At 41.5% G+C, this 18,032-nt stretch overlaps 1 protein-coding gene across 1 annotated transcript in view; it reads left to right on the top strand.

The window, feature by feature from the left end:
* Positions 1-5,607: 5,607 nt before the first annotated feature.
* Positions 5,608-18,032, top strand: part of LOC137201435 (potassium voltage-gated channel subfamily C member 1-like) — an 88,962-nt gene continuing 76,537 nt past the window's right edge. The window contains exon 1 of the mRNA XM_067616498.1: positions 5,608-6,315. Coding sequence (XP_067472599.1) covers positions 5,773-6,315 — 543 coding nt within the window. The 5' untranslated portion in view covers positions 5,608-5,772. The remainder of the gene's footprint in view (positions 6,316-18,032) is intronic.

The raw sequence follows: 18,032 nt of genomic DNA, 5'->3' as shown, positions 1-18,032 counted from the left end.
ATGATAAATAACAAAACAAGCTAAACTATAACTCATGAAACTCAGGACTTAAATCACCAAGCAATAAGAGAACTTAAATACTTGTGTGTCTTGATTAAACCAGAAATGCAGATGTAAATGTAACAAAACAATGCTGAACACAATATTTTCCAATATCAAACTTTATTCATACAGCACCATTCAAAACAAAGTTACAAAGTGCTTTACAGTCAAAAGTAAATAAAATCATAAAAATTAAGATAAAATAATCCAATAATCCATTTGCCTGCCTGAGACCCTCAGGAGTTCCACAGCTGCAGGGTTCAGACAGCCAAGGCCCGCTCACCCTTAGTGACAAGGCAAGATTTAGGAAGATCTCAAGCAGCGGTCAGGCTCATATGGGGCGAGTAGGTCACAGATATATGCGGGAGCCTGACCATGCAAGGTTTTAAAAACCAGAAATCAAATCTTAAAAACTCACAGGCAACCAGTGACAGGCTGCAAGGGTTGTTGTGATGTGATTGCTTCGCTTATAACGTGTTAAAAGCCTGGCAGCAGCGTTTTGTATAAGTTGTAGTCTTTGGATGTTTTGCCTACTTAGGCCCGAATAAAGTGTGTTGCAGTGGTCAAGTCTGGAGGATATAACAGCATGAAAGACCTTTTCTAGATCTACAAATGAGAGGAATGACCTAATCTTAGTTACATTTCTCAGATGGAGAAAGCAGGACTGCATCGATTTAGTCATCTGAGCATCAAAAGACAACTGAATTGGAAAACATAACCATAAAACAGCTGAATCATACTGTGGCAACAAGCATATATTGTATTAAGAGAGTAATATTATAGGAAAACTACAGAAATATGTTATTGAATGATTTGCTGATAGACATCAACATTTTGTGACTTGCCAGATACATTGGCAGGCAGAATTCCCTAATTATGTTGATAAAGATGACCCAATCCTTTCAAAGCATATTTGCTGTTGCAGATTAGCAGTAGAGGAGACAGGGCTCTGTTGGGTGTGGAGGTCCTCTCTCCACGCAGAGCTTTGACCCAGGACATGCATGAGTTTGGGTGCATGTGGGAGGTTTAAGGTATTCCACTGACCGAGACCATAGCAGCTTAGTGTGTGTGTGTTCCAGTGATGTCAGAGTGGACCTGATACAGCAGAGCACAGTGCTGCAGACTGTTCGCAACAGACCAACACAGCACATTAGTTCTGCACTAGAGAGAGAGAGAGGACAAGCAGTGGAGATGATAAGGAGAGGTGGAGAGAGAAATGGAGAGAATACACCGTGTGAGAGAAAAAGAGAGAGAAAATGGGAGAGCACTAATGATCTGATGGTCTGCAGTCTTTTCTCCCCATTTTGTGGAGCTCAGCAAATACTCGTTCTGCTTCTGGCCTCTCTCTCTCTCTCACTGCTGTTGGGGGGGTGGGGGGAATGGACGGTGGGCGTGAAACACTCTATCATATCCCTCCTGCTCCACTCTAATTGAGCCAAGTGTTTTAGTAGATTGAAAGACAGTGTGGAGGAAGGGTGATGCAGCAGAGAGAGAGAGAGAGACAGAGAGAGAGGGAGAGAGAGAGAGAGGGAGAGAGAGAGAGAGAGAGAGAGAGAGGCCAAAGACGATAGGAGGAGCGCTTTAGTAAAGGAGACTCATTTTCATGCAGGACACTGTACCAAGTCTTAAATACAGAGAGGTACTGGCATTTAGAGTATTTCAATTATTTTGAGAACTTTTACTTTTAAACATACATACAGTATGTGATGGATGTTTTTATCAACTGCAACCTTAAAAACTGCTGACACATAATCCCATCAATAATTGAACTCCCAGAGAGGGACTGTTTCACAGAATGAGCAGCTTTAAGTACTGTTTAATGTTAATATGTCTTGACTTGAATATAGAATGCATCCATCCATTTTCCATGCCTACTTATAGAGTCACTTACTGTTGCTACCTGTCATGCTTTCTGTTCACACACAGCACATATGCAGTTTACAGTGATAACAGTGGCGGATTTACCACTTTAAATTCTTAGTCATTATTGAAACAGTTGGTCCTTGATTTCAGACAGAGGTTGATAAAAGTGGCTTTTCATTTCTAGCGGATGAACTGTGATTTTGTTTGCCTGCAAACTACTGAGCTAACATTAGCTCTACGAGTTGGTTAAAAACATCCTCTCCAGCTGACTTTATAATGTTTCCAGCTGACTCGTTTAAAAGGAGAATAATTTTACCTTAATTGCTGCATACATGATATCATGTTAATGACTGAGGCTAAAGTCACATGTCCCAGACAAAAAGTCAGCATCCTCACCAGCTGATGATTCATGCAGAAGGCATGGAGATAAAGACACAGAGTTGTTCTCGTACTGCAGTTTACAGCTAGATGGTCCTTGTATTATAAATGTAATAAGGAAAAGTGTAATATAAAATAATTTTGTTCTAACATAACTGCTTGGATTTTTTGCTTACATAGCCTACTTGTTTGTATTTCCAAACAGTATGCTTCACTTTTAACATTACAGCAGTAAAGCATTCAGGATGAGGACTAGCCAATGTGTTTGGCAAACACAGCCCTAGCTCGGGTAACATTGGCTGGGGTTGCTGGAATGTAAACCTCCCCAAAACTAGTTTGGAGCAGGACAGAGCTGCTAACATTAGCCTAAACTCTAATAGCATCCAGGACCAACTTCTACACAGTGAGAAAATACTACACAGTTGTTGTGGACAGGTCTGTTTTTTAAGCTTGTAATTATACAAACCAACAAATCCTCCAGATTAAACAACCAAATACTTTGTTTGACCATGCATTCCAGAACATGTTTTTTAATCTGGCGCCCCTATTGGCAGTAATCGGCAGGACAACATCTTTTGTCTGTGCTTCCTTCACCGTTGAAGATCGGCAGTTCAATTCCCAGCTCCTCCAGTCTGCATATCAAAGTGTCCTTGGGCAAAATACTGAACCCCAAATTGCTCCTAATGGCTGTGCCATCAGTGTATGAATGTGTGTGAATGGGTAGTTCCCCCTGATGGGCAGGTTGGGACCTTGCATGGTAGCCCTTGTACCCATTCAGTGTATGAATGTGTGTGTGAATGGTTGAATGTGACACATAGTGTAAAAGTGCTTTGAGTGGTCAGAAGACTAGAAAGGCGCTGTACAAGTACAGGCCATTTATCATTTACCATTTAAAAAATAATGATGTTTTATGGTATGACAGTGCTGTGGTCTGGTTAGGTTTAGGCACAAAAAACACTTGATTAGGTTTAAGAAAATACCATGGTTTGTGTTAAAATGATCACTTTGTTAAAGTTAGAGAAACATGTGGTGTTGGTTAGGGTTAGGGTTAGTTACTGCTTAAGGAAGTTACCACTTCCTTAAAATCAGGCCACCTTCATCATCATGGCTACAATAATAACCAGAGGGTTAAGGTTAGCAGTTGGACTAGCAGTTGGAAACAGGAAATGAACAGCGGTCTGCTGTGGCAAAGTCCACTGTTGGGTTAATGCCTCCATCCACCCGCCTCCTGTGAATGAGGAAATCTGTCCACATATCAGTATATATGCCATCTGACCTACACCACTGCTCCAGGTCATAATTACCACAGCCACTAGATTGCACTCAAACATAACTATGTAATTTTTGGGCAACTGACATCACGACCTGTTGTGTAATTTTTCTTGGGAGGACAGTCTCATACAAACTAAAACCTAGTCGGTTAATGCTGTGCTAGCTTCTTGACTCTGGAAGTAACACTTTGTTACTACTGTAGGTAGTAAGCTTGTTAGCCAGACAACAATTGCAGCTTACATTAGAGCAGATAAACACACCATTTACAGTTTAATCCATACCTTACACCTTAACTTTTGTGGTTTTAGTTTTAGAAAGACATAAAAAAAAAAAAAAGAAATGAAAAATGCATTATGCTGTATACGATCTCTCTCTCACTACAGCTCCATGTACACTGCTCACATGTGGAAAAATCCAATTTTTTTCCCCATTGGCCCAAAAAGACTTACCATTACAACTGAAAGGGCTATACAATTTTTCTGAGTATCATGCTCTGAAATGACTATGTGTGCTATCACAGTTGGAGCTATTAGGTCCAATAAGAATTCAAAAGAGCCATATCAGTCAGTTTTCTTTGATTTATGTGTGCAGAGAGTTAACAGAAAACCTCTAAAGGTCTCCTACTTAGGTTCCAAACTACTGTAAGTGCTGGATGAATCCTATATCAGCACCTTTCACTGGGCTGCATCTGACAGTTTTTTATGACACAGGTAGAACAACAATCATGTCTACTTTAAGCAGCAATTGGCCAGGTTTGTGGTGGTGTGTAAGTAGGCAAGATTTGAACTACTCTTTCAATCTCTCTTTTTATTCTTCACACCCCTACTCATGTCACCTTTCGTATGAACGAGTGCAACACCATAAATGCCACTGAGGAGAGACTGGAGGTGTGTGCCCTTATCTCCATTTGTATCATCCATTGCATGGAGACTACAAAGACACACAGTTGAAGAGGAACCAGGAAGGCAGTGAAAAGCAAGTAAATGAATGATATGACAGCAGGCTTTACACCCTTGAAAGTCTGGGGACCTAAAGGACTAACTAGGTTCACTGTGTGGCATTTAGTTTGTGGTAATTTAACTTATTTCAAATGTATACATTCGTAATATACACCATGAGAGCAAAATATAAACTGAGGCCCTTTTGTACCCCTTTTAATTGACAAGCCCCACATCAAAATCTAGTTATCTGCTGAAGGTCTAGGGCCCCATGGCCTTTTCTTGCATTGCCTCTTTGGTAATCCCACCTTGGGACACCTCCATCCACATTAATTGTACTTTTTTAGTCCAGGGATGTTTTTCCTGGTTTAGGCCCCTTAATTTCAATGAAGTTTGAAAGCCAGCTCCATAAAGAAATGCTTTTTCTAGCTTGGTATGGAAGAACTTGACTGGCCCTGACCTCAAGACCTTGGGGATGAACTGGAACACAGACTGCGAGCCAGACCTTATCACCAACATCAGCGTTGGAACTCGCCAATGCTGAATGGGAGCAAATCCCTGCAACCGGGTTCCAACATCTGCTGGAAAGCCTTTGACCAAGAGTTGAGGCTGTTACTGTTTCATTAATGAACATAGTTTTGTTCAACACTCAGATATGCTCAGGTGTCCATACTTCCGGCCAGTTTGCTCTTATATCTGTTTTATTTGAGCATTTGCAGTAAAAAAAAAAAACAGATGCATGAGGTTTCTATCTCTCTCTGCCTCTCAGTCTAATACATCTCATTTCTTTGCAGGTCAGTCCAATATGCTTATGAGCAGCACGTTCAGCTGTACTGGGGAGCCAAAAGAGCAGAATGTAAATACATTTGGTTAGCAGCTATGGCAGTTTTGACTTTAATAACTTCAAATGATCCAATAATATGAATTCAATCAGTCAGTCAGTCATTCAGTGAGCTGATCTATTGATTCATAAAATCCGCATCCCACGTATTCTCTCCCTCAAACACACTTGCAGACTCTCTCTCTCTCTCTCTCTCTCTCTCTCTCTCTCTCTCTCTCTCTCTCTCTCATTCTCTCTCTCTCTCTCCATCACACAAATGCGCAGGCTCCTCCTTCCTCTCCTCCTCTCTCCTCCTCCTCTCATTTGGCTCAGCGACTCCTTGCCGGGACGGTATAACAGAAGCCTACAGAGCGGGCACCGTCGGTGAATGGGGAAGGGCAACAGCCGCAGCAGCAGCACCAGTCGGGCGCACCGACCGAAGCATGCTCCAGCGCAGCCATGACTTGCTCGGCGTCAGATAGCGAGAAGATCGTGATAAACTGCGGCGGGATCCGACACGAGACCTACCGGAGCACCCTGAAGACGCTGCCGGGCACGCGCTTGTCTTGGCTGACCGAGCCCGACGCCTACAGCAACTTCGACTACGACCCCAAGTCCGACGAGTTCTTCTTCGACCGCCACCCGGCCACCTTCGCCTTCATCCTCAACTACTATCGCACTGGCAAGCTCCACTGCCCCAACGATGTGTGCGGGCCGCTCTTCGAGGAGGAGCTCGCCTTCTGGGGCATCGATGAGACAGACGTGGAGGCATGCTGCTGGATGAACTACCGGCAGCATCGCGACGCCGAGGAAGCGCTGGACAGCTTCGAGACCCCCGAGCCGGACGCACCTGAGGATGACCCGGCGCTCACCGGCGGGGCGGACGGCGACCTGAAGCGGCTGTGCATGCAGGAGGACGGCCGCAAGGCGACGTGGTGGGAGGTGTGGCAGCCCAATATGTGGGCGCTGTTCGAGGACCCCTACTCCTCCAAATACGCCCGGGTGAGTGACTGGACAAGTGTCTGTTGTAGTCTACAGTTTAGAATTCTTGCGCATTGACCATTAATTAAGCTTTCTTTCTTTCTCTCTTTGGCGTGTGCGCTCACATACCCACATTTGGCACTGGTTTGGCGCTGCGCATTGCTGCGCGCAAAGTTACCCCCCAAACTGTTTTGGAGTGGAAGGATGTCAAGTTGACTGCAGTGTTCTTCAAGAAGTAAACAAAGAATAGCTGACGTCATGAAATCTGACTTTCAGTAGAGAGAAGGGATGCATATGTCATTATGTTCCTCTTTCTTTTCTTTCTTTCTTTCTTTCTTTCTTCATTTTGGTGCATTTGGTTTGGCTTATCTCTCCTCTCCTCTCCTCTCCTCTCCTCTCCTCTCCTCTCCTCTCTCCTCTTCTTTTCTCTCCTCTCCTCTCCTAGTTGTTCCGCCACTGTTCTCTGCCTTTAATCTCTTCCATTGATATCTTTGTGCTGATGACCATTTGTCAGTGCGCATCAGTCCATCCTTTTTTCTCTCCCTCTTTCTCTCTCTCCAGTGTTTACATGTGTGCTGGGAATTATTTCCCCAGCAAAATACTGCACAGTTTTAACAAGGTTTAATTAGGAATTACCCCAATTTGGGATTCAGTTCTCTCCATTATTAGTCCACATTCACTGTGTAAATGGCTCTGCAGTCCAACAATCAACTTAATCACCAAGTAAGTGAGAGTGAAAATCCAAAGGGTAGCGGGTGGTCCTGTCATATCTAATATGTTAATAATGAAGCAAAAATAAAATCCTGCACACAGCAGCAACCTCACACATAATCCAGTAGGTTGCAGGGTTTGTGTGTGTGTGTGTGTGTGTATGAGCATGTGTGCATATGCGCACATGAATGCAGTAATGTTTACTCATGAGTATGTATGTTAACAGTGCTGATGAGTGATGTATGCATATGTACATGTAGTTTAGTGGCAATGTGCAGCTGGTTTGAACTAGATATGAAATCCTCTGCACTTGCACACATGCAGCAATGTCTTGAATAATCCTATAAAGCTCAAACATGGAGTGTACAGGTCTTCTCCTTGCACAGCCCAGTAACCCTAAGATTACTTTCATACTGGATGGTTCATGATTTATGTCCAGTGTAAATGCAGGATGAGGTGTGCCCTTTAGTTTGTGGATGTTGGGGGTTGGACATGCAGTGCATTCAACTGGAGTTAATGTCCCGTCACAATCGGACAGTTAATATTCCCCTCTTTCCTTATCCTTAAAGATCCCCTTTACACATGTTTAAACACATAAAATACTCAGGTGGGATTGATAATTTGTGTCAATCAAGTTCAATTGCCTATATTACATCTATCCCCCCCCCCCGTTAAAAAAATCATAATCTATGAATATACAAATCTCATTCATTTTCAAAAGTTGAACCGTTGGACACAAGATGTCTCCTTCACTGTAAATTCTCAGTGCAAAGTTCTCAAAATTCTCAAATTTCCACATCACTCTTGTGTAAGTTACATACTGGACCACGATTGGCTCCAAACTAGTTGCGAGGTCACAAATTATGCTTGTACATGTTGCAAATGTTAAACTGAGATTTAAGGTGCTCAAACAACTCAAAGCACTGTCAACACTCAGCGCTTTGTCCAACCTGACCTGAACGTACTCAGTGTAGCAATTATGTTTCTTCCAAAACCATTTAGCAGTAAATAAACAGAATTTTAAGGATACAGGGTTGCTTTACAGCCCGTTAGTCCCTTTGGACTTGTAAGTCCACTGAACACTCATGTACCTAGTTATTGTTGACATTTCTCTGGAGTGAGATATAACTTTGCTTTGTACATGAAGAAGAGCTTGAATTCATGATTATGTGATGATGGTATTAATTGCTGTTGCTCAAAGAATCCACTTGTTAAATCCTTGGATTTGGATACTTTTCTCAGTTTTCTCTTTTTTCCCTTCTTTATCCTTTCTATATTATCCCATCTTGCTCCATTACTCTCATCTCTCACTATGAACTCAATTTTACCTTGTTTACCTCCTCATTTCCTCTCCCCGTGCGGTCAGTCCTCCACCTATCACCCGTGTCTCCCTCTTTCTCCCTCTGCTTAATTGTCTCCAAAAATCTATGGCTATTTGCAGAGCCAGAGGCCAGTGCTGACCTGGATCATTGTGTGTTGAGGTGTGTTTTCTGTGGACTCTGCTATATGCACAGAGACAGCATATTGACTCGGTCGCTCTCTGTGACTTAGGATGGAGACACACACACACACACACACACATACACTGACGCACAAGCACAAACAGTGTGCACCTGTACTGTAGGGAGGCGTAAATACACACCAGCAAATGAAAATACATACATAGATATGCAGACACACACACACATACACATACACACACCAGGTGTTAAGCAGTATTTCTCTACAGAGGGTTCAGTAACTCTTGTGGTTTGTGATGGTATTACACTGGGCTCATGGAGAAATTATTTTGAAATAAATATGCATGTAGTATATCCGTTTTTGCCTCATTGATTTCTTTGGATATATTCTGAAATAATTCTTTCCTCATCACTATTAGATTGCAATAGATACTCAAGGTGTGTAAAAGCTTTCATCACTCAGGCAGACGCTTCAGGCAGACAGGTGCCAACAAGACCACCTTGCAGACACCCAATGTAGTATAAACTGCTTCTTGTGTTCTGTCTGTGCCCACATTTTTTGAATATATCTGGTCCATGACACGATCCTGAATATGGGTATAACAGTGCACATTTTCAGACAGTCTCTCCTGGAAAACATTCACATGAAAAGTGACAAAAATAGTCAAGTGAGGAATGAAAAAACACAGCTTAAGAGAGCAGTCAAAACTCCAAATACTTTCTCACCACCGTACAGCCGGCCAATCACTGCATGAAGTGGCTGTGAATGTCAGATTGTCCATTTCCGAAATCCAATGTCAGTAAAGTTGCTGGGGGAAGGGGGTTATCTAAGCTATTCATCCATCCGACAAATACTTCTGAAGAAGCATACTGACAGCTTAAGTCAGAAGATATTCGACTGCTAAAAAGATGCATCAGGTCACAGATACTCAAAAATTGTTGAGTTGGAATTATGGTTGTGTGAAGATACACATAAAAATCTCTCTGAGTACAGCAGAGAAGGGTGGTGAGGTCATAACGGAAAAGACGAAACATGTCAATGTTTTACTCAGAATCCATTCAAGTATAACTGTGTGCGTTGGCTCATGTGCAGCTGGGAGGAGTTTCTTCCAGCCCAGTGTACTTAGAAATTGGAAGATCTGAACCTCATAATGTACCTCTAGTGCCAATGCAGGAAGTAGTGTGCCCTTCATGTAGCCAGGTGGAAACTAAGTGTGTGGATTATGTGCATTATGAGCATGGATTTACTCCTGGATGAAAATCCCTCTGTAAAAACAGCCTATCAATGAAGAAAGGTTGCAGGGAAAATGATACGCATTCCCCTCTGAGCACTTCCATTCTCTAACAGCTGAAGTGAAGAACCTCCACTGGCTGGCTGCTTAGTTCAGTGAATATGTTTTTGTATTGATGATGTACAGGTGGGGATGCCAGTAGTTGCCAGTAGGTCCCTGAGGCATGTCAGCCCATCACAAGGGGGAACAGAGCTTGAAACAGGTTTGAGAACCACCGCTTTGTTCCAAATTATAAGGAATAAGAGAAAGAAAAGATCTATTTGTGAGTTTTGACTGAATGTGAATCTACAGCATTTAGTAGGACGGGCGCTCTTCATTCATGGCGTAGCTGCATCCTGTGTTTTAGCTTGTTAAGGTGGAAGCTTTTTGACCTGAAAATCCTGCCTCCTGCAGCCGTTCATGCATAAAACCTGACAAGTCAGAAAATGAAATGGCAGCCAAACAAGCGATCGAAGGAACGAAGGGGGTGATAGTAAAAAAAGACAAATTGAACTGCGGGTGTGTCATGGTGGGGGGGTAGAGGGAGCATCAGTATGACAGCTGAGGTGACTTTGAAAGTGTTGCAGTCAATAGTTTCGGTGCCAGCGCAGTGACATAAAGATAGGTTGGAAGGGTGGAGGGGGACGGCGGGTGCAGCAGCGGCAGCAGCACTCAGGTAGGCTGAGGTCAGGCAGCCGGCTCAGTTTTAGCTGATTAACTCGGTGGGCAAAGCTGCTCGTCCCTGCCAACGTCTCGACCGGAGACGGAGGAAACGTTCAAAGGACAGGATCACTTGTTCGTATCTAATGTCCTTACAAAAGCAGCATCTTTTTCCTCGTCTCCTCTGCTCTACAGTCTGCACAGTCCTGCCCCCCTTTCCCTCTCTCCCCGTCATCGCCACTGACAGCCCGGGCTGCTTTATTACCACGATTTCAGAGCTGAGTGCTGGATTGCTTATTATCGCTATTCAGACCCCCCCACGTCCTCTCCCTCCATCCGTCCCTCCCCTCCTCCTCCTCTGGTTCTCTCTGCTTGTGCTATAGCGTAACACTGCAGTCCCTGTAGTAGCTGACTGCACTCTAGTCTGCTGCAGAGAAGGAGAGAGAGACAGAGAGGGAGAGAGGGGAGGGGGTGACAGGATGGGAGGTGTTTTTGGTTGGTGGTGGGGGGGGGGTTGAATTCAGAAGAAGCAGTAGTATAAGAAGAAGAACAGCATGGGGGGTCACTTTCTGCACCCCTTCGTTTTGTTCCCTCAAACACACATCTTTTTTTTCCCTTCTTTCTTTTTTTTTTTGCTGAGCTCGGCAGGCTGGGACACTCGTATCCGTTTATCGATCAGGTCGTACGTCTCAGCTCGTCTCATTCAGGCGGACGTCTCAGCTGAATGGTGTTCCTTTGTAAGCAAAACCTTCCCACACACACATTCCTCCTCTTTCCCTCTCTGTCTCTCTCCTTCCTTTCACGCAGCACGGGGTGTGATGGCAATTCCCAGTCCCTGAAGGAGAGAAACAAATACCGACAGAGTGGCAAACACACACACACACACACACACAGAGGCAGCTACATTTACACACATTTAACTGTACAGCCGAACACAGCAAAGTCCATTGTGGCACTGTTAATGTCATTTTGACCTTATTTTCACAGTCTTGGTATGAGCTGTTTTTGGAAGTTATCTGGGTACATCATTATCAGACTGTGATGTCATACATCCCATCCTCTAACAGCCGCCTTACTGGCAGGCAGAAAATAAGCATTTCTCATTACTGTTAACATGTAAATGCATTAATACTGACAGCTGAGGCAGCTAGTTTCATGTAAAATAATCTGATTAAAGAAGATTTCTATTAAGCTAGACACACATTTAAAAACTGCACAAGTAGAAACCATTTTTGGATGTCAGCATGGTGGTGGATATACTAAACTTAAATTTTAACTTATTTAAAGCTGCACTAATCAATATTTTTATGTTAATAATGAATTAAATGACTGTGAAATGTTAAAAGACTCTCTCATAGTAACAAACCCACACAGAATTATCACCAACTCTGCAGCTCCTTTCAGCTCTACTCACAGTTTTAGCTTCTTTTAGCTCATTGTTTAGGTTTTTGTTAGACTAGCTAGTGAACATAGTGGAGCATTTTGCTAGATATTTTAGATATTTAGATATTTTTTTCAGAGATTGGCATAAACATGATTTCAGATAGGGCTGCAACCAACAATTATTTTCATTATCGATTAGTCTGTCGATTATTTTCTTGATAATCGATTAGCTGTTTGGTACATAAAATGTTGGAAAATTGTGAGAAAATATTCACATTTGAAAAGCTGATATGAGAAAATATTTGGCAACTAATCAATTAATCAACTAATCATGGCAGCTCTAGCTGTTTGCTAACATGTTAGCCATGATGAATTTATAAGGTGATAAGATGCCTGATTTTGTGTTAACTTGTCGTAGCTTGTTGTATGGCCAAAAATCAAATCAGCTTTGAAGAAGGTGTAGTACAGTGACTCAGGAAACACACTATCCATGAATTCACCATTTGAATTAAGTAGAATCAGTCAGGGTTTTATGTTAACATGATAGTAATCACTGTTTCATAAGTGAAAGTATTTGTCACATAAGCCATGTTATGCTCATATGAGGCCTGCAGCAGGATGGGATGTTTGCCATAGTTGGATTAGCCAGCATTAATTAAGAAACAGACGGGTCTCCCTGTGAGGGATGAACCTGAAATATCATATAGACCAGATGGGTGGACACAAAACTAACCACTCTTTTAAGCATGCAAACAACCACATACGTGTAATTCTCCTGTCTTGGCATTGGTGTTTCCATTTTAATTAGTGAGCTTTGGAGGAGTTGGTACAGTTGGTGTATTCCCTCTTTCAGTCTTTATGCTAAGCTAAGCTACTAACATCCTGCCTCCAGCTCTGTAGCTAAAACACAGACATGAGATTGATGTCAATCTTCTCATTGGACTCTAGGAAATGAAAAAGAAAAGGCCATTTTTCAAAATGCGGAACTATACCTTTAAGAGCTATAGGGTCGGGTACCAAACTAGGTACTTTTAAGGGTACCGACTGAATCACGTTGGTACTACGGAGTACCAATTCACATTAGATAAATTGATGCCAAATTTTGCTACCTTGTGAGACTTAGAGTGAGAGCACCAAACTTTGGATATAAAGAGACGCAACAGACCCATTTTACCAGCTTGCACAATGGCTAGCAGCTAGTTAGCATGGCGATCATCATTAGCATAGCTGTGCCGTGCTGTGTGTAGCACATGGACTGTATAAAAATAAGGTGTAGCTGTGGCGTCTCCGGTTTAGCAGCACTGTGCTGGGCAGGTGACAGGTATGTTTATGGTGTTTGTGTGCTCTGAAAGATATCACAGCGCAGATATAACATATAAACATATGGATGAGATCATATGTTTATATTTTGTCTCTCTGTTATAACAAAGTATGTATTACTTTTTTATTATAGAGAACACATTACTTTGTTATTACAGAGAGATTAAAATATTGAATAAAGGTACCATTGGGTACCAGTACCGAATTCCAGGTAGCGGTCTCGGTTCAAATGTGAACGTACCCAACCCCCAAAGAGCTAAGGTGAGACAGGTGGTCAGTGGGTGGAAACTGGCCCCATTTGTTAACCGATTCACCCAAAAAACAATCACTTGCGCCAATGTTATTTATGGCGCCGGTACATTGCTTCCGACCTTCAGTACAGACCGTGGTGCTAGATGGTAACGTCACTGCAGGATCTCAGTACCTCTACAGCAAAACAATGACAACCAGATGATGATATTTAATCACACGCACTTTATCTGTCTCTCATGCAGTTTTTAAAATGTATCTTTGTTTGGGACCTGTTCATCTTTTTCTCTTGCTATCCTGACATTTTCCAGTTTTTTTCCTCCTGTTTTGAAAAGCTTTCACACCGCTCTCTCTCCCCCTCCCTCTCTGGTGGTTTCGATGCGCTATAGGCAATATATCCACCAGGGTCCCTTCCCCCTCTGTGCTTTTCAGGATAATGCTGCGACAGAGCTTTCTTTCTCTGTGTGTTGCCCATCGCAGCAGAGAGAGAGAGAGAGAGAGAGAGAAGGGTGACTGTAAGAGGAGAGGGTGGAGAGAGAGAAAGAGGGAGACCATACTATATTTGATGACATGTCAAGAATTAAAGCGTTTAACCTCTGAGTGATCTCCACTGTCCTTTCGCCTCACTAGGGGTCAACACACACACACACACACTCACGCACACACACTTGCTCAGAAGCAGCTAATTGAGCATAGAAAATAGCATGTGCAATAAGCCCCTAGCCTCCATATATACAGTGCACTCACACATGCAGCAGATTACTGCAGAATGATCTGCTGTGACGTACTGCGCAGCGTGTGAGTGTGTGTGTGTGTGTCTGTGTGTGTCTCAGCCTCAGGCTTATTGGTTCCTACTAAGGAAATCTTTAAAAACACCTCATAAGATATATGGTTTATATACAGTATATAGTTTTATTAAAAAAGGGCTCAGCAATTTCCTAAAACACTATCACTGGTCACTGTAGTTTTTAACAAATGTTACTCAAACAGGAGGAAATAGTGCATTGGGGACTATTTTCAGCTGTGGATGAATCCACATTTGGTGTTCTAGTGAGTATTTCTGGCAGCAGGACGGTGTGTGTGGGATTGAGTCAAAATAAATTACATTGTGTGTGTTCATGGTAATGAAGGAATAGTTTTTGGACAACAATGGAACTCCATGACACAGAGGAATAAGATATATCAGCCTTTGGATACACACACAATACTTGTTAGCAGATCAATTCATTGTTGGTTTGAGTCTGAAATCTTATCCTTCAAATGTTAGACGGACAGTTTATGAGAATGCATCCATCTCCACATGTGTCCTTGTGATGAATTTTCTTCCTATCTTCTCATTGTAAAAGGTGATTTCTCAAGAGTACAAGCAAAGATAATAGATCTGATTAGGTTACGTCATCACAAAAGGTTTAGCAAGCCTATTACCAAAGCAGAACTAATAATTGGACAATTCTGCTGATTCAATGTCCAATGCCAGCTTTCTTTCTACAATATCTGTACATGGCAGGTAAATGATCATCATGATGATCAAATGATAGTTAAGGTTAGGGGAACGTAATGGTTATAGTAAACAAACTATAGTTAAGATCTTGTTAGGGTTAGGTAACTAAAACACTTCATTAAGGTTAGCAAAAGCTGACATTAAAGGCAAACTTTGTTTTTTTTGTTTGTTTTTTTTGTGCTATACCACCATTCACCACCCCAACCTCCACACCCTTACTGGTTGGCTACATACAGAAAACTCTTCTACTTGCATTGGCACTAGAGCTCAATGATTAGTTGATTTATCAATTAGTCAATCAACAGATAATTAATCAACTATTTAGTCAACTATTTTGATAATCAATTAATTGTTTTGAGTTATTTTTTTTAAGAAAAAACTTCTCAAATGTGAATATTTTCTGTTTTCTTTAGTCTTCTGACAGTAAACAGAATAATTTTGGGTTGTGGACTGTTGGTCTGGACAAAACAAGACATTTTATCTTCTGCTTTGAAAAACAGTGATTGACATTTTTCACCATTTTCTGGCATTTCATAGACTGGCAGACTAATTGATTAATGGATAAAATAATCTACAGATTTATTGATAATGAAAATAAGTGTTAATTGCAGCTCTAATTGGTACTGAATATTAGCACTGGAACATAAGCTGTGAGGTGAAGATTTGTCCAACATGAACATAACATCCAGAATAGATTATCTAGATTGAGCATTTCATTGTGTGTAGGCTGGATAGTTAGTATGTGATGCATTATTTTTTTAAACTTTCTTTTGCAAAAAGTTTCATATCTAAACAACAAAAAAAGGTTGTTCGTCAATGCCTTCCAAAATGACCCATATTAACATTTTCTGATCTGCTAGCTCATTTCTTAAGTTCATGCAACGAAGGTTAGGGGGAAAATCGTAGTCATACTTAAAAAAAGAAGACAGGATGCAAACAGTGCTCTCTACTGTCCAGAGAGAGAAAAAGAGTCCTTATCCATACAGCTGCAAGAGGTCACTTTTCAGGTAAAGGTAAACAGAGGTTGTGTAAAAGATTTGGAACTTGGAACTTGTGTTAAATCTTTAAATCTTATTCATCTCTCCTCAACGACTAAAACAGATTGAAATGTCATGAACCAGTATTCCCTTTGTTGTCATTTTGTTTGTCTCTATACAAGGAAATCTAAGGAAAAATTGGCAGCAGCTGTTATGAGTGCTAAGCCGTATCCTCTTAGCCCCATTACAGCTAATAACACCATATGTTCTGCTTAAGGTGCCTGTTAGGAAACAACAATTTGCAGCAACACATGGAGACTGCATCATCCACGTACACATGCTTGGACACATGCGTGCTCAAACGCACTTTCATTTGTCACAGCTGGGCAGGTGCTTAATGATCCCCAGAAGAATGGACCTGCCTCAAACAAAAGCAGCCCTGAAGATTAGCTCAGTTACAGCCTGCCTGGAAGTGTTCACACTCACTTTATGTTAACCTGTGAGACCAAGTACAGGAAAGCTACTGGCTTGTACAGACATGAACACACACATATCAGCTCATATTTTAAACAAAATAAGGCTGCAACTAACAATTATTTTCATTATTGATTAATCTGTCGATTATTGTCTCGATTATTTTCTCCATAAAATGTCAGAAAAAGGTGAAAAATGTTGATCACTGTTTCCCAAAGCCCAAGGTAACCATATGTCTTGTTTTGTCCCGACCAACAGTCCACAACCCAAAGATATTGAGTTAACTGTCACAGAGGACCAGAAAATATTCTAGAAAAATACCAGAAAATATTGGGAATTTTCTTCTTAAAAAATGACTGAAAACAATTAAGCAATTATCAGAATAGTTGGTGTCGGTGTAAATGGATTCTTTATCCCAAACATGCTGACACCTTTAGTGTCTCATCATTTACATATGAATTACCAAGTCAGTAATTTGACTTATGGAGCCATAGTAATGTGTGAGATATAGTACTATCTCAACTTTTTCCAGAATTTTGAATTTTTAATATCTGAGTCTCCTCAGGAAATCAGTATCTCAAAATAATGATTTAAATAGTGTATCTTAACTTAACTTAACTTAACTTAACTTAACTTAACTTAACTTAACTTAACTGACTTTTATCCAAATTTTGACTTAGTATTACATTTTTTATTGTTTTGTTAGGCAGGATATGGTCTTTAGTATATAAGGTAGCATAAGTACACAAAAAATAAAAGTGCCCCTGTAGGCTTCTTGAGGGATTCCCCAGAATGCAACATGTTAGCAACCTCTTTGAATACGTCCCAAAAAGAGTTTTCGATATTTTAGTATTTATGTTATAAGCAAAATTGAAGATGATTTTGCTGTCCGTCAGATTGTGAGAGCAGGTTGATAATGTTGTGAGTATGGTTGGTTGTGTGTGCTGGAGTGTGATCAGCTTGCAGAGGAATCTGGATGAATGCCTGATTTTTAGAGTGCTCACAGTGCATGAATCCTGTCAGTGTGCTGAGCCTCTGAGCTGTCCACTGCTGAGAGAGCTGATGTGAGGTGTAGGTTTCAGCTAACAGAGCTGTCCTATGAAAAATGAAATGCTTTACATGTGCTGTTTGCTCGCCCTGTGGTGCGGTCCAGCGCTGAAGTGGCTAATATGGGGTGCTGGCACCAATCACCGACACTGAAATAGAAGCTTTGCTCGAGGTGTAGAAGTGCTGAATCAACCTCAGAACGCAATTTTAATTTTAGAGGGCTTGTTTTGCTGGTAGTTGTTTGTTGGCACTTTCAAAAGGTGGCAAATGGCAGACAACCTCCAGAGCTGAAGTGCTGAAATAGTGTACAGACTGCATTTTCAGGTTCAGTTTGAGATCTTGTGTTAATGAAATGCAACTTGTTTGTTTGGGTATTGCAGCATAATTTCATGGAAAGTGTCACCTGAACTCTTTATCTCATCTCATCTGTCACAAACACTGAGGGTTCTGTCTGAAAGAAGCAGGATGAAATGTTTTTCAGCACTGTAATCATACTACCTGAATGAACAGTCATGTCATTGTGATGAGATGGAGCTTGCCATGCTCAAGGCTGGACTTCCCCAGACTCTCATGGGCCCCAAAGGCCCCTGGTTCACTGTATTTCTGATGATATGGTTTATTGTAAATTTATTTGGTAATGGGTTTTATCTTTCTTTCTTTTCAGATCCTTTACTTAACTAAAAGG

The sequence above is a fragment of the Thunnus thynnus genome, chromosome 17 (genome assembly GCF_963924715.1).
Source record: "Thunnus thynnus chromosome 17, fThuThy2.1, whole genome shotgun sequence".
Lineage (NCBI taxonomy): Eukaryota > Metazoa > Chordata > Actinopteri > Scombriformes > Scombridae > Thunnus > Thunnus thynnus.
This window is presented reverse-complemented; position numbering and strand designations above follow the sequence as displayed.